Source organism: Cyphomyrmex costatus, unplaced genomic scaffold (genome assembly GCF_001594065.2).
Source record: "Cyphomyrmex costatus isolate MS0001 unplaced genomic scaffold, Ccosl1.0 scaffold75, whole genome shotgun sequence".
Classification (NCBI taxonomy): Eukaryota; Metazoa; Arthropoda; class Insecta; order Hymenoptera; family Formicidae; genus Cyphomyrmex; species Cyphomyrmex costatus.
Window position 1 is genome coordinate 2,893,873 of NW_017280322.1, and position 23,149 is coordinate 2,917,021.

The window sequence follows — 23,149 nt, forward strand, 5'->3', positions numbered from 1 at the left end:
TGTTAAATCTATCAAAAGCCGCTTTTAAATTTGTGTCATAATTGCGATGTTACATTATCTCCATTATTTGCATATTTTAATACATCGTATGCATTATTTTGAGAACAAGACATGTATATAATCTTAATGATACATAATCTTAAGCATATTGATCAAGCCTATCATATCAAATGAGTATTTTGTAAATTATACATCATAAATGAGTTTTATTTTGTTAATTTTAAATATTTAATAATATATAAAGAATATGTATAATAATATACAAAGAATATATAGAAATTATTGATAAGATTTTTATATTATTATTTTAATCATTTTTTATACAATTTTAAGAATTTAAACTTATCTATTGACTAGAAAGTAGCGAAGAACTTTCTTAAACAAGTGCTCTGAGTCAAATTTATATTTGTATAAACTTATTGTACTGTGTTCAGAGTGCACCAGTTCAGAGAGTACAGAGGGAAAAAAACACCTATTTTTCAATGATCGAATACGCAAGATGCTAATATTTCGTAATAATTGAAGGTTCGGCAGGAAGCATTATGTAAACGCGGCAACGATTACAAGGACAATCTTTTTTAGAGGCGGCTTCGGCGGACGTAGCTGGTAGCGAGACACCGAACGACGATACAATTGAAGGTTATCACACGGCGAAGTTGTCCGGCATCCCTTCGGCATCCGATTCGACTACGTCATCCGATAGGATGGTAGCGTCGACGCAGAGTTTGGAGGATCTGGGCGTCAACCATCCTGCCAACGCGGCAGGGAGCAACGCCGATCGTCAGCAGCATCAGCAGCAGCATCTGCAGGAACGCTACGGTCATGCCTACAGATCATCGGCGCAAACTGCTCAGGACAAGCGATCGCGGTTGAGCAACGTAATCAACAACCTTCGCAAAAAGGTGCCAGATGGAGCAGCTAGCTCGGACTCGCCGAGGAAGGAAGAAGACGATCGGAGTAGCGTTGAGAGAAACCTGGAAACTCTGGAGAAATACGTGATGACGGTGCTGAATGGCGTGATCAAGGACAACGAGGAGGAAGATAAGAACGCAGAGAAGACAAAGGAGCTAGAAAGGCAGAGGAAAAGTAGTGATGAAGAGGAAGAAGAGGAAGAGGAGGAAGAGGAGGAAGAAGAAGATCCGACAGATACAGCAGTCAAATCTGAGCCTTCAAGCGAGGGTGATATCGAAGCAGCTGTTGTGCCACGATTAGAGGACTCCTCGATGATCAAAAATGTCGAAGACGAATTTTCGGAGACTACAGACTTCTCGAGTACAAAAGAAACGATAGAAGAAAGTTTACAAGATTCGGAGGTCAGAATTAGTCAAGATTCAAAGATAGAGGAAGAAGGTTTGGACGTTAAGGAGAAAGAATCATCCGAAGATGATCGAAGTGTTTCGAGGGAGAAGGAAAGTCGAACATTAAGCACGATTATAATGGACAGATTGAGTGAGCATCAGGTCGAGGAAAGAGCGAATGTTGACGACGGCAGAGGAAACCGAACGCGTGATGAACATGCGGTCTCAGAAGATACTACGGTGGGAGTGATTTGCGGTGAATTACTGGACGATCTGTTGAGCGACATCTATCGTACTGTCGACGATCATGAGAACCTGCAAAAGACCGAAGAGTGTAAAAAGTCGAAGAAGACTGACGTGACCGAATCGAGGGTGGAGACCAAAGACTCAAACATCAGCGCTCAGGAGTTGCCCGTGACGGGTCTGCATTGCAGTCTACCCTTGGACAAAGTCGCGTCTGTGCTTCAAAATTGTCAGTCGAATGAGTTGATAACTTTACGACTCTCTTCAGGATCGTCCTCGAGCCCTCCATCGACTCAGAAGCCAAAACCGTCGTCCAATACTCCACCGGTCAGAGTTCTCTGTCTCTATTGCGACAGGAAGTTTCTATCCATGTCCCGGCTACAGCGGCATACGGAGAAAGCACACCAGCTAGGCGGTGGCAGGAGATCGGAAAGGAATCTCCGGAAACCCTCCCAGAACTGTCAGTACTGCTGCGAGAAATCTGCCGATACCCTGGAGACGTTGTTCCAACACATGGTCGCTAGTCACGGAGATAAGTACCACGCGTGCGTCCAGTGTTTGACGAGGTACCTCACCCGGGAAGCTTTGGTGGGACACATAAGCGAGACGCACGGGGGAAATGCCGAGAAGATCGGTCAGGTTCAGGTAAATGTCGCGAAAAATCGATGAGCGTTGTGAATACTGTTTCTTGTGTCTTAGAATAGAATATAGAACTTTAATGCTTTGTTCGATATTTTATCGAGTGTTAAATATTATTAAATCTATGAAAATTTGTTGATCTTTCATTCTTTATTTGTTTATTGGATATTTATTATTATATTATATTATAATATATTGGATATTTATTATTATATTTATACCATATATATATATATATATATATATATATATATATTCTACTATCGAATATCCATACTCTTAAATAATTCTTTAAAAAATTCTTTTAGCTTTTTTCTAATTCTGTACATAGTTATTCTATTTATAATCACAATAATTTTTAATTTTTTAATGAATCTACATCGTTAAATTTTTAATAACTTTAAAACTTTGAGTGAAGGAATGTTATTTCACTATAATAGAAACAAAAATATAAAATTCACTATAATAGAAACAAAAACAATAACAAATCTCAAGGTAACTGAGTAATAACTTGTTGTATTTTGTTCCTTGAAGAATGAAGAAATCTAAATAAGAACATAAGAATACTTTCAGAAATTGACGCAAGAATACGTTACTTTTACTTCAAATTTGAATCGAAAAGTTTCTATCTTGAAAATATGATTAGTTATTGTGAGACAAACACATCTTTGTTCTTTCAGCCGGAGAAAATTAAAGAAGGATCGCCCCCCAACAGAGATTTTTGTAGTCAAAATTTACGTGAGAAGGTGAATATGTCGTCAGTTAGAGAGAAAAGATCCGAAGAAAAGGAATCGGAGGATCAAGATGACAGCCAGCGGTTAGACAGTAGTCGAACGAAACTCATTGCGACGCGAGAATCCATCGATAATCCGGCCAGTCCTGAGTTTGACAGTTCTTTCTACAGCAATGTGAGTTGCAACATTCGTGAGAACCTGCTGCACCACCTGGACGGCAAGCTGCAAACGATAAGCGGCACGTCGTCCTCGACGTGCACATCACCGATTGCTACCTCAAGCTCGACGGCGACGACGACGGAATCAAAATCGCCGCAACAACAACCGCAACAGTCGTACTACGAGCATAGCGTCAATCAGATCCAATTTCCTATCGATATTTCACTAACCGCGGCGACCCCGGTTTACAGTAAAGACTATTCGGCCAGCGAGGAGTACGAAAACTCGAGTGAACATGCCCGGAAACCCGGGAAAATGAGGAGCGGCTCACGACCTCGTCGCGTCTCTTTCGAGAAATATAATTTCCCACGAAAGTACGACGGCAGGGAACAGTGGACGTGCTCGATCAAGGACCTTAGCAAGTTTGACATCTCCACGCAGCTGACACTCCGAAAAAAGCAACAGCTTATTAAGGAACGTCTTGCTGGCAGCAAATTACATCAGACTCAGTTGAAATCCTGCGAGATAACTGAAGTATCTCTTTGCGAACAGGATCAGATAGAGCCTGTTGAAATAGCAGTGAGAGATGAGGATAACACTGATACCGTTTGCGTGGTTGATACGGGTGCCACGACTGTCGATGTCCACTGCGATGTTGGCGAACCACTTCCAAGCGAAACTAAAAAGGAGACAACAACCGAATCATCCGCAACGTTGTCGATTAGTACGGAATTCACTGTTGAATTTGCAGATTTTATGAGACTGAGAAGGCGCGAGGAAAGCGACAATGGGGTCACCGATGCTCAGGAGATCGTTTACACTGAGCTGAGCGGCGAATGGTCACGAATGCGAATCTACATTTGCGGCGCTTGCGGTTCCAGACACGTAAGTATATAACTTCTACATATTTTTATTTTAACAATAAATAGGATAATGTAAAGGGCAGATCCGAGAGTTGTCGTTAAATATAAGAAATTAATACATTAAAAAAGTTAGAAATATAATTAAAACAATGTGAAAACTGCGTACATAAAGACGTTTTTGTTTTATATATTTTTTCTTTATAATATCATATTTTGTTAAAAATAAAAATTTAATAATAAGAAATATGAAAAAAAATCAATTAAATTATTGATAAAAATTGCAATAATTTAAATCTTAGCATTTATTTTCGAAAAACGATTTTCGATTGTTTCTTATCTATTTCTTTTTTTTATCCTCTCAGTGTTTTGTTTCTTGCAATAATCAAAATATCAGTAATTAGGTTGACTTGACCGGTGTTTTCCATTACGATATTATCAAAGATACGGAGATATTAATATGGGTCTATGATTGATTTATGTCATCTTACCTTAAGATATATTTAAGACAATCTTAAATATATAAACCGACTGTAAATATCGGCTTAAGATCTTTATTACGAAACTTTATAGTTCTTTTATAGAGTAATTTGATAAGTACATAAAATTTCTTCAATATTTTAAACGAATAAGCAGATTTAATTGTACAATTAATATTTCAAGTTTATTAATTAAACTTAATGTAGCACCTTATGATTTTAAACAAGGAAATGTCCACTTTTTCAAATATATAGTGACTACAAAATATAAAAAAGAACCAAGAATTATAAAAAATACGCAACAAGTTTTTTTAATACGATTTTAAATATTACTGTCGTGTTGCAAATGGTGCATTTTTATTAGTACGAACGCGGTCTAGATAATTTATCAAGTAACGTATTTGATCTTTGACATTCGTGCGATACACATACCGGATGGTGAGCGTTTTCAGTGAGTCTTCTAAATTACCGATTTACTCATGCAACTTTGTTTCTACAATGGTCTGTTTTTTTCTGCATACAAATCGAATAATTCATATCTAATGAAATATCTGTAAGTGAATCAGAATAAAATTTCTTCTTATTATCTTAAGAGGAACATAAAAACAGCTTATTTATCTATGTACCGTATTATCGAGGGAAATATCGTAGGAATCCCTACATCTTCTTCGTTGTTAGCGCTTTAATTGAATTTTACAAAAATTGAAATATTACGTATTCGATATCGATTGAGAGACGAAACACTAAGCGAAGACGCAACCTGAACCATCGATATTTTTGTGCAGGTGACACTTAAAGAGATGGAGGATCACAAAGCTGCCACGCATCCACGTGTTCTGTGCTCGCACTTCGACCTGGCCGGCGATCAACGCGAGTACTACACGCATCTATATCTACCAGGACGAGATGCACCTACAGATGCTGCACGCAATGCCTCTCTCGAGGAGATGGTATGCACTAAATGTGCTAAGAGTTGCCCTAATGTGGGTGAGTTGCATCGTCACATGTTGGAATGTGGAGGTGATCAGGCCTGGTTGCTTGGCCTCACCGGTAGTGGCAAGAAGAAGTGCAAGTGGCGTCCATTTGGTAGTCGCAGCCGTCGACGGCGTCAACGTGGCATGAAGAGAAACATACAGAACTCGCAGACGCAGCCGCGGATTGTCAACGCGGAGCGATCCAAAGAGAAACAAGTACCGACCGGCCCTAGAGTTCGCCCGAGCGACCGTAAGAATGAAATTCGCTTTTAGGACGAAAATGTGAAGTCAATTCAGTTTTTCTATATCATTTCTGTATTTTGCATACTTTATGTGACAGGTTCACGAACAGGAAACAGATTTTATATCAAAAATATAAAAAGAAAAAAGAATATAATATGTATGTGCACACATATATAGATTGACAAACAGCTGATGTGTTTTTTATGGAACAGATTCTCTTCTAACACAAAGATATAATCTTTTTGCATAATTATATGAATTGTAAATTAAAAAGTATCGACGCTGAGTGTATGTAATGTGTATTTTTCGCCTACGGCCTTCAAATCTCATTGCTCGAAAAAAGAATTTAAATGAATTTATTACAATTTATTAATATCATCTTAGATACTAAGTGATAATTACGAGTTGTTGTAATATAAACCTAGCTTCACGACTGATCGCTCGAATATGTTTTCAGGCGAAAGCATTCAGAAAATGCTGGCCAATCTGCCGGCTAAAAGAGCTACGAGGAAGGTTTTGCAGGACAACATGATGCGATCGCAGGGTAGACTTCGTAACGTAAGTAATTTAATAGTACAAAGCAATGTCTATTTTCACCTTAATAATACACTCAATCAAAACTGGATCGATATTAGATTCATAAAGGTGATTATAATAGCCGACTAATTGAAGGATGTTGACAGCGTAATATTTAACATTAATGGGGTCTTCTCTATAAAGGTTTTGTAATGATACAATTGGATATTATTTTTCCGAACTATTGCGATGAAAATCACATCAAAATATGAAAGTCGTATCATGTCACATTATATAATATTAAAATTGTTCAATGAAAAGCTGCTTGAAATGTCGTTATAATAGTTAATAATTTCAATTACATTTCAATTTTTATTATCTAAGAAAATTATACAATTCCTTATAATTTCCTACTGATAGAAAAATCAGTATAAACGGGACATAATAAATGAGATCGATTGAAATCGTATAATAGATATAGCTTAACGTAATTTTGTGTATTATCGAAGACAAATTACGTGAGTAACGAAACATTGTACCGCTGGTTAACCTGAGCAACGCAAATATGCAAATAATTTCGAAAAACTCGAGACTTGTCGAAATAATGATAGAACGTTATTGCCTTGCACGCCTCGTCACACACGAGTGGAGGCATCGATTAGTTGATATACGCGTTGTGTAGAACTACACATTCCTATGATCGTACACACAGTCGCGCAGGCAAAGCGATTTTTATACAAACATCATATTCGTTTTATTTTTCTTTCGTTAAAAATGCTATTTTTCTTGCTTTTCGTATTATATTTCTATTTTGTACCTTTATAGAAAGGTAAATTATAAATAAAAATATAAGATAAAAATGTTATTAGAGATAAAACTTTAAATTATGTCTCAATGATAATGAAACTGAATTTATCAGCACAAAAGCTGTAGTGGTATCTTTGGGCTTTGTTGAAACAGGTGCAGACCAGAACAAGGCCTTGCATAATCGGCGACAACTCGTCTCGAATCTCACGCAACAAAGCCGCTCTGCGGAACAAACTGCTGAAGAACGCCAAGTCGATTCAGCGGAATCGCTGTCGAAGTGATAACATCGCAGCGGTAATCGAGAGCGTTGTGAGGAAGTGTCACGAGACTGAGAAGAAATTAGATAGCGATGTCGACAAAACCGCCGAAACTGAGAACAAAGATAAGAAAGATGCCAAAGAGATGAACGAAGGTTCGTTAAAGGCAACTAGCAAGGCTTCGGATCAGAATGATAGAACTATTCGACCGAGAGTCGTTGGACGACCTAAGGTTCTCGGCAAAAAGAGAAATGTGAAAAACCCTCGACTTCAAAGCAAAAGTAGTAATAAGTTAGTGAAAACACTGGGAAAATTTTCGAAGTTCAAGAATGATATTACATCCGAGACAAAGGGCGAAGGCGAGGAGGCATCCTCCCCAAAGAGCACACCAAAGAACGCAAAAATGACGCCGAAAGCGATTAACAAAAATGACGTTAATATCAATATTAAAAAGATATCGACAATTTCTGCAGTAAAAAATAAAAACAAATTGACGCAAAATATATTGAAGAAAAAGCGTCCTGTGGATCCGGTGGCATCCATGAATGCTTCTATCAAAGCAAAATCACAATTACGAACGCAGGATGGTAAGTTCGCTCGCAATCCAAACAAAAATTTGTCAGCGAAATTGTTTGAAGCGAAAACAGACGATGAAAAATATAAATCTGCCGATTGGCTCGAAATTAAGCCCAAACTGAAAGCGGCGCAAAAATTAAAAAAAATTGGGGTTCAGCTGCCACGAAGAATCACTCGACTATCATCGGATAGTGACAAGATGCCGACATTGGAACCAGTTGTACAGATTGTTTCCTCCAACGAGGAATATGTCGATAAGTCGGCGAATGATTTACCTATCTTGTCGCCAGTAACATCATCAAGTTCTCTTCAGGATCAAAAGACATCAAGAATTTCCACAAAGTGTGTTTTAAAGGAAAAAGAGGAGAATATTGAGACTAACGCCGATCTCGAAGCTATTCCTGAAAAAAGAAAAAAGGAGCAGAAATCAACGAGAGGAAGAAAACCGAAAGAGGAAACGAAAGACATGGCGAAGCGTAGGAAGACTAATACAATTGAAGAAAACAAAGCTTCCAAAAATAACGTAATAGTGTTAAAAGATGAGAGAATGAAAGGCAGGAAGAGTTTACCGATTTTAAATGCTAATAGCGGTGAAAATAGCAAGGAAGAAATATTGAAGAAAGAGACAATTGCCAAAAAAGATTTTAAATCTAAAAAAGAAGAAGCGACGAAGGAAACTCGAAGCAACTCGAAAACCAGAGTAAAGAAAGATTTGGTGAAATTGTCGGACATTCCGTTCGAGGTGAAGAAACTGTTGTATTCGGCTCAATGTATCCTCGACAAGGACGATCTTTTGAGCACACTAGAACTCGCATCTAACGACTCGAAACGCAACCTCAGACAATTGGCACCAAGATCGAAAGTGCTTCAAGTGAGCGATAAGAAATCGCGAGAACTCGATGACGAATCAAACGGCTCGAAAGATACGAGCAAAAAAGAGAAGATTGAAGCAAATAAAAAATCATCCAGAAAAAACGCTGAGAAGAAGGGTGACGATAAGCTAGCGAAAACAAGTCTAGAGAAGGATTCGACTAGCAACGCAATTGCCAACATAGCGCAAAATGAAAGAAATCAACAAGGTAAAAAAGACAGAACAGTGAAAACAAAGGAAATTATGGTTGATAATCCCGAGATGAAAAGTAAAACTGATGGAAGACAAACGAGAGGATCAATGAGCGACGTTAAGAACGAGCCTTCCTTGGAAATTGTAAGCGATAACCTCCGAAAAGACAAATCTTTGCTGGGGAAACGTCGCAGTCGTAACAAATCGCTCGACAAAGATGAAGTAACTAACTTTCGTGCGTCCAAAGCACAGAGTGGCAGCGAAAATGCCTCGTCAAGCGGAAAGGAAGCTGAGAAAGAACTCGGAGAAGTTATCGATAAAATTTCTAAGAAGGAAATTGAAACCGAAAGCGATAAAAATTCCGATGATCGCCTAGACTCGACAGTAGTGAATATAAATTTAAGTCACTTGCAATCAGAGACGAGTAACCTGTCCATCGACAGTGGTAAGGAAAACTCTTTGGAAACATCCGTGAATGTTCATAGTAAACTGAAGGTAGGGAGACCCAAGAAGTCATGGGGTGCGCGTCGTGAAAAATCGTTGAGGAGGAGGTCCTTAAACAATGTTATCGGTATTTTGACGGAGGGCATGAATATTCCTGTGGAAGCACAGCAGAACGTGCAGGTACTCACGGTTCAGACTAGTTTAGACAATCCAGATAGGCTAGCCCGAAACGGAAGCGTCCAACAACCAAGTAGTGGCGAGGGCAACATGATAGACTCAGCATTTAGCGAGCTGTCGGTCCTTACCAAAAGTGAAGAGAAATCCACGGAGAACGAAATTGTTACTGCGACGAGCACAACCGATAGCTCTCACGCGGATGATAAGAAGAATGCTTGTCCTGATGAAGCACAACTCGAGAACGCCTTCGCCGACGGAAAAGTCGACGTATCCTTGAAAGTTGCAACTGCTAAGGCGTGTTCGCCAGCCAACGACATTATCCTCGATCTGTCTAGAAGGAAACCCAAGGGCAAAGGCTCTTTCTTAGAGAAAATTGTGTCGAAAATAGCGAAGCAGAAAGACGCTTTGCTAGAAGGTGAGGTAGGTTCTTTGCTTGACACTGCGGCCGATGAATTGACTAGTATTCTCGATGAGGTCGGACCCACCTTGACTGATAATACGGAGAGTACAAATTCCAATGAGGCAAACCATGCCTCAAAGAACGATAAAAATGTGACAGTTACATTCACTGACAAAGAACTGCCGATGATTGTCGATTCTGAAGTCCAAGCGTTGGAAAATGAGAAAATCAGTGTTGAGAGCGCGGTTTCCAAACGTTCAACGGATTCTTTGGAGATGTCAGATAATCTCGAAAAAAGCTTAGCAGCAAAGACTGAAACTCAAAGTGAGAATCAAATTAGAGCAGATAATATTTCAGACGTTGAGATGAAGAATAACGATGACTTGGACAGAAAAGTAAGTTCTGTTGAAGAAAATGTTGAATCTTGCGAAAAGAAATCTATGACAAATGAAGAACCAATTATTCCAATAAAAATTCCAAATGAGAGTTCTTCATCATTAACCGATACTTCAATTTCTTGTTCGTTAATTATGACACAAAAAGAAAATTTAGAAAAACCTGAAAGAAAGAAAGGCGTTACGAAATCTAGGAGAAAATCCAACAAAAAATCACTAGATGCAAGATCTAAGAAAAATAAGAAAAGATTACTAGAAATCATCGAAGATTGCACAGAAGAAGATGCGCAGAAGAAACTTGGATTAAATGACACATTTAAGTCTGATATTGGAAATGAGTTTTCAAAGAAAGATGATAGTATGGAGACTTTAAACACAAATATTGAAGCCGAAAAGTTGAATCTGCTCCAACACAACGAAAGCGAAATTATCAAGGATAACTTAAAGCCAACAAATTTGGAAAATAATCTTATGAAAGCTAACCATGAATCAGATTTAGAAATATTTACCGATCTTTCAGAAATCACTTGTGAAAATGCAAAATTAATGGCGGATCTTGAGAAATCCCTTGATAAAATAATTTCTGACGAAGATATTACCAATGATCAGTCAATAGAATCAACCGAGAAAAACATTGATTTTTCGATATTATCTTCAGAGAAAAGCGTTGAATGTAGAAAATCTACAAATAGAAATAAGAAAAAGAATCAAGTCAATTCGAACGGATCTTCATCTAGGCGTAAATCGAAGAGAAAATCGAAATCTGTTTTATCAATAACTTCTCCGATGGACGTTACTACAAACATCCTCGAAACTTCCATAGAACTGATGGATGAAACAGAGAAGATACCATCTTCATTGTCTACTTTGAGAGAATCTTTAGAATTAACTGATATGCAATCGATAAAAACTGGGACCACTAGCGACTCAGACACTCCTTTAGAAAATATCTTGCATGCAGTGGAAATAGCACCTGAGAAACGTAAAGAGACACAAAATACAGACTCAGAAAATTTAAGTCTCGTTAATTCGATGTCTTCAAAAACAACTAAGAAACGTGGCGCGAAAAAGAAGTCATTGGCCGAGGAGCATCTGGAACTACCGGAAGACAAATCTACTAAAATTGTTTCGAAATTCAACGATGAATCCAGCATCGCAGATACTAACGAGCAATTATCTGTTAGTTTAGAGCATTTTAAAATACCGGAAGTGAAGGATCTACCGCAGAGCGCGAAGAAACGAAGTCCAAAGAAGAAATTGCAGTCCGAAGAAGATCGTTGGAACAGCGGAAACGTTTCCGAAGAGTCTCAGACGAATGAGGAACCCATGGTGATCGGCGAGATATCTAACTCGATCGAAGAGAAAGTCAAAGAGCAGGAAGAAATAGAGAAACATGTTACTGGAGAAGAATCGAATACGAAGAAGTTCGAAAGATCGAGTTCTTCTGGATCGATCGGTCTCGCTCCATTTTTACCCAAGACAAGATCTATGTTTAAGAGAAAAACACAACTATCAAGCGAAGACCTTGCTGATTGTGGTATTCGAAATCAGAGTGCCGAAAGTATGGACGACTTGTCCGAGAGCTCGTGCGTTAGCGAGTCCAGTTACTTTAGGAAGAAGCGATTCGCAAAGAAAAAGAGGAAAGAGGAGATGGTAGTTGGCAGCGCCCGAGCCGATTCTTCTCTCATAGATTCAATAGCTCTGAAGAGTGGTAAGCAAAGTCCAAAAGAGAAAACGAGCAAATCATTGCTCGATGAGCATCTTGATTTATCTGACGTGGATGATATTGATATTCCGATGGATATCCAAGCTTCATTAGAAAATACGGAAGCCTTGGAAAAGATTGAACGAGAGCTCGAACTTACTAACAAATCTTTGGATCCACAAAACGAAGACTCAAACAAACTAATAGATGACACAGAGAACAAAGATTCGGATGCTTTAGAACGACCAGCATCTAATAATCATGATTCTTCAGATAATCCGGTTACTCCGAAAAAACGCACGGCTGGCAACTTTGTGGTGGTGCACACAAAGACCGGTGAGATCTTGATCGTGGAGAAAAAGAAGAAGTTAACGAAGGAGACTCCGAAATTTTTCTGCGGCGTATGCGCTACAAGCTTCACTCGTAAGAGCTCTCTAAAGAAACATACGTTGTCACAGTCGCATTTATCACAGTTGACAAAATCCACCAAAGATAAAATCGAGTCTGTTAACAGCAACACGTTCGAGAATACTGAAGAGGACGACAACGAATGGAAGAGTAATCAAGAGAATGATCAACAGACGAAGAACGTTCTAGAAGACGCTCCATCTCATGAAACCGATCGGAAATCTTTAGAGCTAGACGAGAACTTCGTTCCTTACACAAGTAGCACGGAAGTAGAATTGACGAAATCTCTTGTGGATCTCGGAACAAGGCAAATGTTGGAAGATAAACTGCTAGACGAAGAGATTTGCAAGATTACCGAGAACATGAGTCATGACGAATACGTTTTGACTGATCAACTAACACCAGAAGAGCCGATGTTGTCATCAACACCTATCAAAGCCATCCAAACAAAACAAGAGGATTCAGGACGAAGCAAGAACAATGACAAGAAGCGGAACAAATCGAAAAAAAGAAATCTGGCTGAAGAACATTTGCTCTTGGATTCTCCTAAATTAGAAAATTCGAAAATTGACTCGAGCGAGCTTTCAAAACCAACCAATGATGTGCAAGTTTCCTCACCATCTTGTGACTATTCTTCGATGAAGGAAATAATGGAAATAGTAGAAAAGACTGGAGATATTTCTAAAGAATGTGTAGATAACACTGAAACGGAGAATCAATCAGAATTAATTGTTAAATCTTTAAATGAAGAAACAGATTTAAAATCGGTATGTGATACCGATAGGAAAGCTGACCAGCAAACAGAATCCACGAGGACTACGAAGAAAACGTCGAGAAAAGTCTCTAAAGCTTATAATGAGGAAAAAGAAGAGACCTCAGCTTTAACTGAGATAAATCGTTTCAGTTTAAGACCTAGAAGAAGTAAAAACATTCAGCATTATGAAGAGTCTGATATTGAAGCTGATATATTTTTTATGGATACTTCCACGGAAATGAACAGTGATGAGAAAGAAGATAGCTGTGATGTGCAAAAGAGACAGAACGAAGTAAAAGAAACCAACAGGGATGCACTACAGGAAAACGCATATGTTGCTACTGACGATAAGAGTCCCCAGAATACAGAAGTCGCAAACTTGACAACAGACTCAACGAATAGCACTAAGAAAAAGAAACGTGGAAGACCAAGACTTAAAGATCGAATTGTTCCGAATTCCAGTAATACTTCAGCTTCCGCGAAACTTGAAGTTAACGGAAATGATTCTGTGGCTACGAGCAATCTTGATGAATCAAAAATCGAGGATCAAAAATTAAATTTGCATACCAAAGAGCGTCTTGACAAAATCAGTAAACCGCCACATATTGATGCGAATGCCCAACCTCCTCCCAAACGGAGTCGGGGTAGGCCTAGAAAAAATCCTGTACCCATTACAAATTCTTCAGTACAAGCAGATAATTCGAGTGCTTCCGAATTGACGAAATCAAATTATGATGAAGTGAAAGAAAAGGCAGACGTGATTGAATCATGTTCCAAAATGGTTATCGAAGAATCCACGTCGATCAGTTCTTTGATACCGAACGCGGAGTCTTCACCTGCCGTTCAAGATCATACTTCAGAATCAAGTTTATCGAAAACAAAGAAAGATTTATTAAATGCTGAAGACGTTCAAAGCACCGAACTAAACGTTTCCAAAGATCGATCGACTCAGAGAATAGAATCTACGGATATTGCGATAGACGACACCGTACTCGCAAAGAATTGCGAGAATATGCTTACCTCCAACGTTCCATCAGAAAAAGTCGAAATATTGATACCATCAGAAACAAACACATGTGTTGATGATGCAAAATGTGTACTAGAAGATAAACGAAATGATACGAATGTGAATGTTTTAGTACATCTAACAACTGAATCATCAGCCGAGCTTCCTTCACAAATTATCGAACAGGTATCCATTGATGATTTGGAATCAGCTGAATCAAAAGCAATCGAATTAGACAACAATGAAAGCTTCGAAATTCCAAAATCAACAAATATCTTAGAAGAGGAACAAATGAAGCCAAGAGAACAACTTTTCGAAGAAGAAGTCCCCAAAGCAAAAATCTTGTTAGGATCAGAAAGTGAAGATAAAACGTTAACCGCTGACAATAAACCTGTTCTAAATTTCCACGAATCTCAGAAGATATTGAATGATTCAGGAAATGATAGCACTTACGATGAAAAAACAATTCGACGAGAATCTAACAAGAAATTATCCAGAAAGTCAACGAGTAAAGAACGAGAAACTGATCGTAAAAGATTGAAAACATCCAAGGATAAAAAGAAAAAAATCAAAGTCGCTGAACTGTCAAGTGACAGCGAGAACGAGGATGACAGGATTGAATCTGCTGCTTCGAGTAAAAGTAAAATTGTGAAGAGTGTGTTCGGCCGAGTGTTTGGTGGCGAGAAAGCGGATAAGGTGAAAGAAGTATTGAACGACTGGGTATCACGATCAGAAGACGACTCGGATATATCTAAGAATGCTTTGGATGCGAGATCCTATCTGCGTGGACTAACAAAGTTCCCCGAGAATGGACACAAGAAAGAGAAGAAGTGCCACTTCGGTTCTGAAACAAAAAAGGATACTGAGCGATTACACAGAAAGAAGGGAAACGACAAGTGCGGCAGTGAGGTTCAAGGGAAAGCGAAGAATCGAAAGAAGCGAGAGAAGAATACCGAATCGATATCTGAGGATCGTATCGGGTCACCCATCAATCCGGCCAAGCGAAGATATAGAGAGAGCAAGATCAGGGCGGACGAGAAGATCTTGAGGGCTTTCGATGATGAGTTACTGACGATTTTGGACGAAGATAACAAGACTAAAGAAATGAGCAATCAGATTAATGAATTTAACGATAAAGATAAAGAAACAAAGAGACACCATGAAAAAGATTTGAATAAGGAGCGAACGAAGAATAAAAATTTGACGTCCGAGAATTGGGAGAGCCTTCGAGTTGAACACGACTCTTGTGGAAAATCGAAAAATAGTTCTAGTCATCGTAAGAAACAGGATGCTAAGGAACCTGCTTCGTCGCCATCGCAATCCGAGTCTAAATACAGATGCAGGGAGAGCAAGACTAAAGCTGGCGAGAGGATCTGGCGAGCCTTTGACAATGAGATTTCGTCGTGTCTTTCTGATGATCAGGATCTTAATGAATTTCACGAAATTTCTAAAGAACAGCGATTCGAGTTCGACGAATCTAAAGATTTGAATCGTTTGGAGAATAATTCGAAGAATGTCAAACAAACAGATGACGATACTTGGAAAGACGTCAGTTCGATAGATCAAGAACAGAGTGTAGTGCATAGTGGACGCGGGAGATCCAGAAAAAACTCAAACAGTCGCAAGAAACAGAATTTCAATATAATTAAAATAAGTAAGTCAAAAACAAACAAAAGGATTTCTAAGGATCACGAGTCATCAATTCCTTTGGAAGATCGAGAAACGAAGAACGAGATGCAAAACGATCAAACGATACTATCGACAAATGAATCGAGGACTCGATCGAAAACTTTGATCAAAGATAGTTCTTATGAATCCATTTACGGCGATTTAGTTGTTTCGAAGCATGTAAAAAAAGATGGAGATAATTTGCTGACATATTTGGATCAGTCAACAAATTCTAAGAAAAACAAAAAGGGGATTGTCAATGAAGATTGGAAACATTCAGCAAGAAAATTTGATCTAGACGATGATCAGCTAACTGAGAAGAACATTGGACAAAAAGGAGAGGAATCTACGATATCATCGCGTAGTTGTAGCAGTTTAGCGGCCGAAGAACCAATAATGAAGAATCAATTGGTTGATCTTGATGGAAATTCTCAGATGAATCGAAATGATAACGATGATAACAATGATAACGATGATGAAGAGGAGGACAACGATAGCGATCTCGAGCGACAAAGATTGTCACCATTCGCTCGCGAGACTCCCAATAACTTTATAGAAAGCAGCTCCAACAATGAAGAAGAGGAAGAGGAGGAGGAAGAAGATGGCGAAGAAGAGGAAGAACGCGTAACATACGAGGATAATTCCAGAAAGACAAATCCTAGCGAATTCTCTGGGGAGAAGATCATAATCAGATCACCGTCTTTGGGTCACAGATCGGATGTAGTAACGATTGCACCTACAGACGCGATGGAGGACAATGCTTTGGATGTACCGAGAGAGATCGAGGAACCAACGACGGAACCGCGACAAGGCAAAATCCTTAATTTTGATGAGGAGCTCTTCGTAGAATGTTGCTCGAGATTGAAAGCTACAAGCGAAAACGAGTTAAGAGGTGCGAAGAAGATTAAACTGGACCACTCGGAATCATATCATAGACGAGACGATCAACCTCAAGACTTCAGAGTCAATAGAGATCGATGGAGAGACGTGGAGAGTCAAAATAGTCTCGGTAGTCTTCTAGAGTCGGTGAATCAAGTAAGTATCATACATTAGAAATTTTTCGGCTTGAATAACTTAATAATATATAATTATAATAAATCATTGATAAGTTATAAATTTTAAATAAAATTGTGTACAATTTACTAAAAATAATAATTTATTACGATTTATATATTTTATTATATATAAGTCATTTAGTCTAAAATTGTATACTGCTCTTTTAAGAATTAAAAACAGATTTATAAAGGAAAGTATAAACACAATGTAAGGAATATATTGCTTGAAAATTCTAGTTGCTCGGCGAGGAGATGTACAACAGTCATGATAAAAGTTATCGAATGCACGGTAGCGAACGATCGAGCAGATCGGCCAGTCCGGATGCGTCACGAATCGACAATCTTGGCTATGAGGATAGTTTGGACGTAGCTTTTGAGCACAATAACAAACTACGAGATAAGATCCAGCAGCGTATGAGAGAGAGCGAGAATCTGATAGCCAGCACGTTCGGCCAAAAGATCAACGATCGTTCCGATGACAAGCGAGACAGCGTTGGGAACTCGTACTCCTCGAGTATTCACGAACACGAACAGTTGCCTACATCGATTGCGTCAAATAGAGAGCTAGGTTCCTCACCAGGTCACAAAAACAAGATGAATTCGACTCTAGGTGGTTTACACAAGGCACTATCCAACTTGTTGCACAGCAACGGCAAGCATGATCATAAGTGAGTATTTCGATATTCAAATCTATAATAAAAATACGTAATATTTATACTGTAAATATTTTTATTATATCATATAGTGAATAATTTTGAGAAAACAAATTAACATTCTATTAACATAATAGAAGTATATTATAATAATGAACTTTTTAGTTGGACATAGATAAGTTTGATAAGTTTAATGAGGTTTTGAATTCAAGGAAGACGAAGGTTCTTCAAATTTATAAGTGCTTCATGAAAATAAATTTGCAAAATTTTCTTAACCAGCTGTCGTTTATAAACTTAGTCATATCGAATTCTTGTTTTTTTACTAATTACAAACTTGATTTGTTTTCTTAACGTTCACAAAAGACTTAGTTTATTATTCTATTTTTATAATGCTATATACAGATATTAATATTTTAATACGTTTCTTTGAAATTCCGTCTTGATGTGAGAGCGAAAAAGGCATTCGAGATTAATAGAATACATGTGACAAAACGCCGAACTTCCGATGATTAAAAATATCTTGCTGTATTTTGCAGAATGGCTTACGTATCAAAGCGTATTTTTTAGTTTCGCATCGGTTCGACACCTGTTGATTGCTCGTTTATCTGCTTGCGCGATCCATACATTTTGTTTTTATTCAATTCTTCGATTACGCTAAACTAGATGTAGTATATGATTGGCGCATACCGGCCAATCATTTTTTCTCTGAAAAATAATGCTATGATCCGTAATTATTGCATCGGGTGTGATTGTTTTTTTAGGAATCAAAATCGAGTTTTATTGTACAATGTTCTGTAAACTACACCACACAATCCATAATATCTTGGTTTGAACGTTATACTCTCTATTTTCTTCACTGGGCTGGAATTATTCGAGCTTGATACTTAATTTTCACTAAAGATGGTAGAGAGACCATCGTCGAACGATGCTCATTCGTTCGCGTTGCGTATTGATCCGCTTTCGTCACTCCACCCTATACGCAACGAACGATCTCTCCCTTAACAGAACCAACTTGTAGCGCCTTGCGATACATGGAATTTAGTATATAACACATAAAGCACAGCGACCATATATTATATGTACCCCATGTTCATTAGTCTTCTAATTTATTTACTATCAAACATATATGTTTTCCCGGAAATTACCTTTGTTTAAAAAAAGAAAAAAATACCTGTAAGTACACTTTCCCTATAATTGCCAGAAATGGAACAAAGGGATATTTCTACAATAATGTTAATTAATTTATTAGGGTGTAGAAGGACATTCTCCCACGAGAAAAAAAGAAAAATGTTGTTTACAAAATCTCTTGCAATTCCTGCAACGCATCATACGTAAGACAAACCAGGAGGAAACTCAAGACTAGAATTTCAGAACACTGAAATCACATTAATCGAAATACAAATAATCACTGGGTAATTACAGAACATAGATTAAATTTTAAACACGATTTTGATTGGGAGAATGCTCAATACTTGACATTGAACTATCTTTAAATAAAAGATTAATTTCTGAATGCATTCACATTCACATGCAAGAAAATAGTTTGAATTTGCGCTGTGAACTGAAGGTTTGCACTATACTATGAACTAATTCTTGATGACATAAAACAGCTTAAAAAATTTTAGTTATATACACGCATTTTACCACGTAAGGCTTTATGTGGTTCGAATTAAATAATTTTATATAGTTTATTATCGTTAGTGTGTAATGAAATTTTCTCTGTTATATTTGATTTAATTCTCTGCGGTAATTACTCGGATAACAATAAATTTTCATTATTAACGAATCCATTATTAAATCTATAATTACTCTAAAACCCGTTTACAAAAGTATTTTTCAATTATATGTTTATTGATCGATATATTGTTGACTGAAAAATGTTATTGTAAATTCCTCTGTTGTTTCCTTCATTGTCGCAAAATTTGTATAATAAATCATGAATGCAGAACCTTTTAATAAATACAATTATAGTCATCTACTTCTATATTTTCTATGCAGTTAACCACACGATCACATTTAATAACGAATCTCGTTATCGATGTTCGAACAATTTTATTTATTAATAAAAATATTATAAATCTATTTTATTCCGACAGTGGTTCCGCTCCGATGAAGCTGTTGGCGGAATTGGCCTGCGCTCGAGCTCCAACCTCCACGTTGCCGGAGGATACCACGAACAGTAACAAGAATCATCAATCGGTGAAAATGGTCGCGGCAGCGGTTGCTGCAGCGGCAGCTGTGGTAGTGGACAAGGACACCCCGACTGCCCCTAAGAAGCCAATGAAGGATTCAGCGATAACGTCGAAGAATTCGCCGACGAAGAAAACGAGGAACCCCATCAAGGAGCTGTTCGAGCGCAAGAAGGAGATAAACGATAGAAGACAACAGCAACGTTCGAAGGGCGCTTTTGTTGAATTAAACGTGCAAAAGCAACGTAAGTCGAAGAAGAGCAGGAAGCAGCAGCAGGAGTTCCCGCTGATCCGTAGAAGCGAACACTATGGCGGCTTAGTGGAGAAGAAAAAACGTCGTGATTCTCTCGATCGAAAAGGGGAGTCGGAAAGGATAAAAGATGTGTACGAATTTGACGAGGAGGAAAGTCAAATGGCACCCACTCTGGGTAGCGTTATGTCTTATAGGAGCCAAATCGATAAGAATTACGATATCAATTGGTCAAAGATAAGGAATACCAATGGAAACTTGGATACCGTCTTACAGAACGGTAAGACGAATTACGTCGCGAACACTAAATTAGACGCTGTAATCAACCGTAAATTCCAAGAGCTGGAGAAGTTTGCGCCAAAGACAAAAGGCGCTTTGAAATCGTTTCAGAGCGAGGAGCAACAACAGCAGCAGCAACAGATTACTGAGGCAGTTACCGGACCAATGGACGAATTCGTGGAAAGGAAGCAACGCATGAAACGATCTATAGAGCGATCAAACGAAGGTATCAAACAATCCGGTAAGATCAAGAAACGAGGTAAAAGCTCGAAGAAGCGAGTAAGAAATGCATGGTATGAGAATGACAGCTCGGACGAGTTTAGGACAGCCGCGAAGACGGAAGATGTTGGCGTTGGCATTTCGAAAAGTCAACGCTCATGTTCGAAAGGCAAGCAGAATCTCTTCGCGGAATTATCGACGTCATCCGAGAGCGAGTACGAACGTGACAATATCGATTATATGACCACGAGTGAGCAACGTTCGAAATCGAAGAAAAGTTCGAAGAAACCGCTCGACGATGTCGACGAGACGGATGCTCAACGCAGTGAACCTGAATTTGACAATGAAGATCAAGTAGCAAGCGATTGGAATCGAGCTGTGCAGGAAGATGCTATGAAGAATGATCACGATGTCGCAAAATCAGAATCGGAAATGTCAGATCATTCTTTGGTGATAGATGAAAGGAAGATGATCGATGAGGGGAGAAACAGTGAAGATGACGCGGATAATCAATACGAGAGAACGTTTGATTTGGATGATTTGTATAGGGAAGACAGCTCAGACGAAGAGACAGAAGTCGAAGAGAACGAAGAGCCGACGATCGAAGAAGTGAAGAATAACAGATCTGAAAATCAAACATTGGATGAAAATGCAACTTTGCAAACGAAACTTACTTCTACAATCACGAAAAACGATTGTGCGTCGGAAATGATTTCTTTAGAAGAAGCTTTGGATTTTCTAGATCGTCATGAGAATCTCGATCCGAAAGCTGAGGATATACGTGCTAAGAATAACATCATTAATGGTACTATGGATGAAGTTTCTAACGATGGAATTATTAATGAAGAAATGGAGAACAAATGTTCGAGTCCTACAGAGATGCGAGATGAGAAGGAAGAACCTGATGACGATGTTCCGACTTTGCCTGAGAAATTGTCCAGCAACGAGAAACCACTGAAAGAATCTGATCATAATCTTCCTCTTCATGTATTTCTCAGCAGAAAGGTACAAGAATCGAAGAAGAGAAAGCAACAGCAGTTAGATAAACTACGAGAGGAACAAGAGAGGATACTCATGGATTTTCAACCGACCAGAAGACAAAGAAAGTGTGCAATAGGTAAGCAAGGTCTGCTAGCGGAAATAAGCAGTTCGGACGAGGAATCATATGTGAGAGATAAAGATAGCAAGAAAGGTAGCGATCATGATAAGTCGCGGAAGAAAAGGGAATTGAAGGAGAAAAGAAAAGAGAGATATCTCGAGAAGAAGCATGAACAGATGATTGCTAAAGAGCAGAAAGCGATCGAGGAAGAAATTCTGCGAGAGGTTGGCAAAAGAAAAGAGATCATCGTACAAAATGATGATATTGCATTGAATACCGATGTTGTGGAAGCAATCGTCTCTGGACAAATTCAGAGGAAGAAACATCAGACGAAGGAGAAGCATAAGAAAAGTGGCGACGAGAGTATTGAAGAGAATGCAATGTACATTGATCAGTCTTTCCTTGATAACTCAGAAGACAATCACGACAAATCAGATCGTGCTTTCTCCACGGCGGAAAGTAACACAGAGAACAACGACCACTTGTCAACTTCACTAAAACGAAAAAAACTCGCGAAATCGTCAGTAAAATCAAAGAAAGTTTCCAAATCCGAAAACGGAAAGATCCCGACGAGTAAAAGAAGCAAAGAGCCAACCGCGGAGAAATCCAAGAAGTCCACAAGCAACAAGGATTCTAAAGAGCGCAGATCGTCCAGCGGAAAACGCGACTCTGATGATGAGGAGCTAAAGACCACCAAATCATGGAACAAGGTCGAGGAAGGCGTCGGGGTTGCAATCGGTCGACATAAACGCACCGCTGCTCTTCAATTATACTATTGGTCCAGTTCGAGCGACGAGGAGGAAGCGCCAGAACCGATCCCGGCGCCCGAAGAAGAAGAGGACGATCGGCAGGAGCAACACGGATGGATAGTAGGCGACTCCCACAAGAAGATGATCACGATGTTGGCGATGGAGAAGCAACTGAAGGAAAAACGACGTAGGAGTGAGGACGAGTTCGAGCCTGGAAAGGCGAAGAGCAAGAAGCATCGGAACAGCACTTCTTGATACGTGTTTCATGATTAAAGCTCGATCAAAGATCCCGCGCGATAGACGCAGTGAGACTACGTTATTCTGACAACATAAACTGTGAAAGCGAAATAGTGACGGCCAGAAAGGTCTCCACGTTTGTCTTTAATGAGAATTAATCACATTCTGTATCTGCCACGGTGATTACTGGTAGATCTGTTTAGGTAGATAAAAATACAATGGACAAGTGCGATCTATCATCAGAAAAGTATTTGTTGTGTTCGATCTTTTTTCTTCTTTCCTTTGTTAGCAAATGTTGGACGAGTGTACGTTTTTAAGCGTAAAGAAGGAAGAAAGAAGATATAAAATGTATATAGTTGCTTGGCATTTAGAGATTAGAGATTAGACGAGCATCCTCCCTCGTTACAATCTAAGAATTATACACATGTATAAATATAAATCGAGCTCTTATAAATACCGGATGATTTAGACTGAACATGAGAAGTAGCAAAAGTGAAAAGAGCACTCTTAGACAATACTAGGACATTTGTAACGTTTAGTTGTATGTAGGGGATCTCCCACATGTGAAACAGGTGAGATGAAGAAATGAGAGGGATAGAGGGGGGGGGGGGGGG

General features: G+C 38.7%; 2 protein-coding genes across 2 annotated transcripts; both read left to right on the forward strand.

The window, feature by feature from the left end:
* The first annotated feature begins 510 nt into the window (after positions 1 to 510).
* LOC108780853 (uncharacterized) lies at positions 511 to 5,373 on the forward strand. Its single transcript, XM_018548667.1, has 5 exons — positions 511 to 525; positions 583 to 2,186; positions 2,861 to 3,958; positions 5,198 to 5,286; positions 5,331 to 5,373. The coding sequence occupies exons 2-5, from the start codon at positions 705 to 707 to the stop codon at positions 5,371 to 5,373; spliced, it is 2,712 nt and encodes a 903-aa protein (XP_018404169.1). The 5' UTR covers positions 511 to 525; positions 583 to 704.
* On the forward strand, positions 5,373 to 23,123 carry LOC108780977 (uncharacterized). Its single transcript, XM_018548830.1, has 5 exons — positions 5,373 to 5,636; positions 6,087 to 6,187; positions 7,106 to 16,840; positions 17,098 to 17,528; positions 19,610 to 23,123. Exons 1-5 carry the CDS (start codon positions 5,417 to 5,419, stop codon positions 22,551 to 22,553), a joined length of 13,431 nt encoding a protein of 4,476 aa, XP_018404332.1. The 5' UTR covers positions 5,373 to 5,416; the 3' UTR covers positions 22,554 to 23,123.
* The last annotated feature ends 26 nt before the right edge of the window (positions 23,124 to 23,149 follow it).

Bases quoted from the DNA above. Each gene is read 5' to 3' on its own strand.
- LOC108780853 (XM_018548667.1), top strand. From the start codon at position 705: ATGGTAGCGTCGACGCAGAGTTTGGAGGATCTGGGCGTCAACCATCCT. The intron at 2,187-2,860 runs GTAAATGTCGCG...TTGTTCTTTCAG, and splicing joins AGAAGATCGGTCAGGTTCAG to CCGGAGAAAATTAAAGAAGG. The intron at 5,287-5,330 runs GTACTACACGCA...ATGCACCTACAG, and splicing joins CTGGCCGGCGATCAACGCGA to ATGCTGCACGCAATGCCTCT.
- LOC108780977 (XM_018548830.1), top strand. From the start codon at position 5,417: ATGTTGGAATGTGGAGGTGATCAGGCCTGGTTGCTTGGCCTCACCGGT. The intron at 5,637-6,086 runs GTAAGAATGAAA...ATATGTTTTCAG, and splicing joins TAGAGTTCGCCCGAGCGACC to GCGAAAGCATTCAGAAAATG. The intron at 17,529-19,609 runs GTGAGTATTTCG...TTATTCCGACAG, and splicing joins AACGGCAAGCATGATCATAA to TGGTTCCGCTCCGATGAAGC.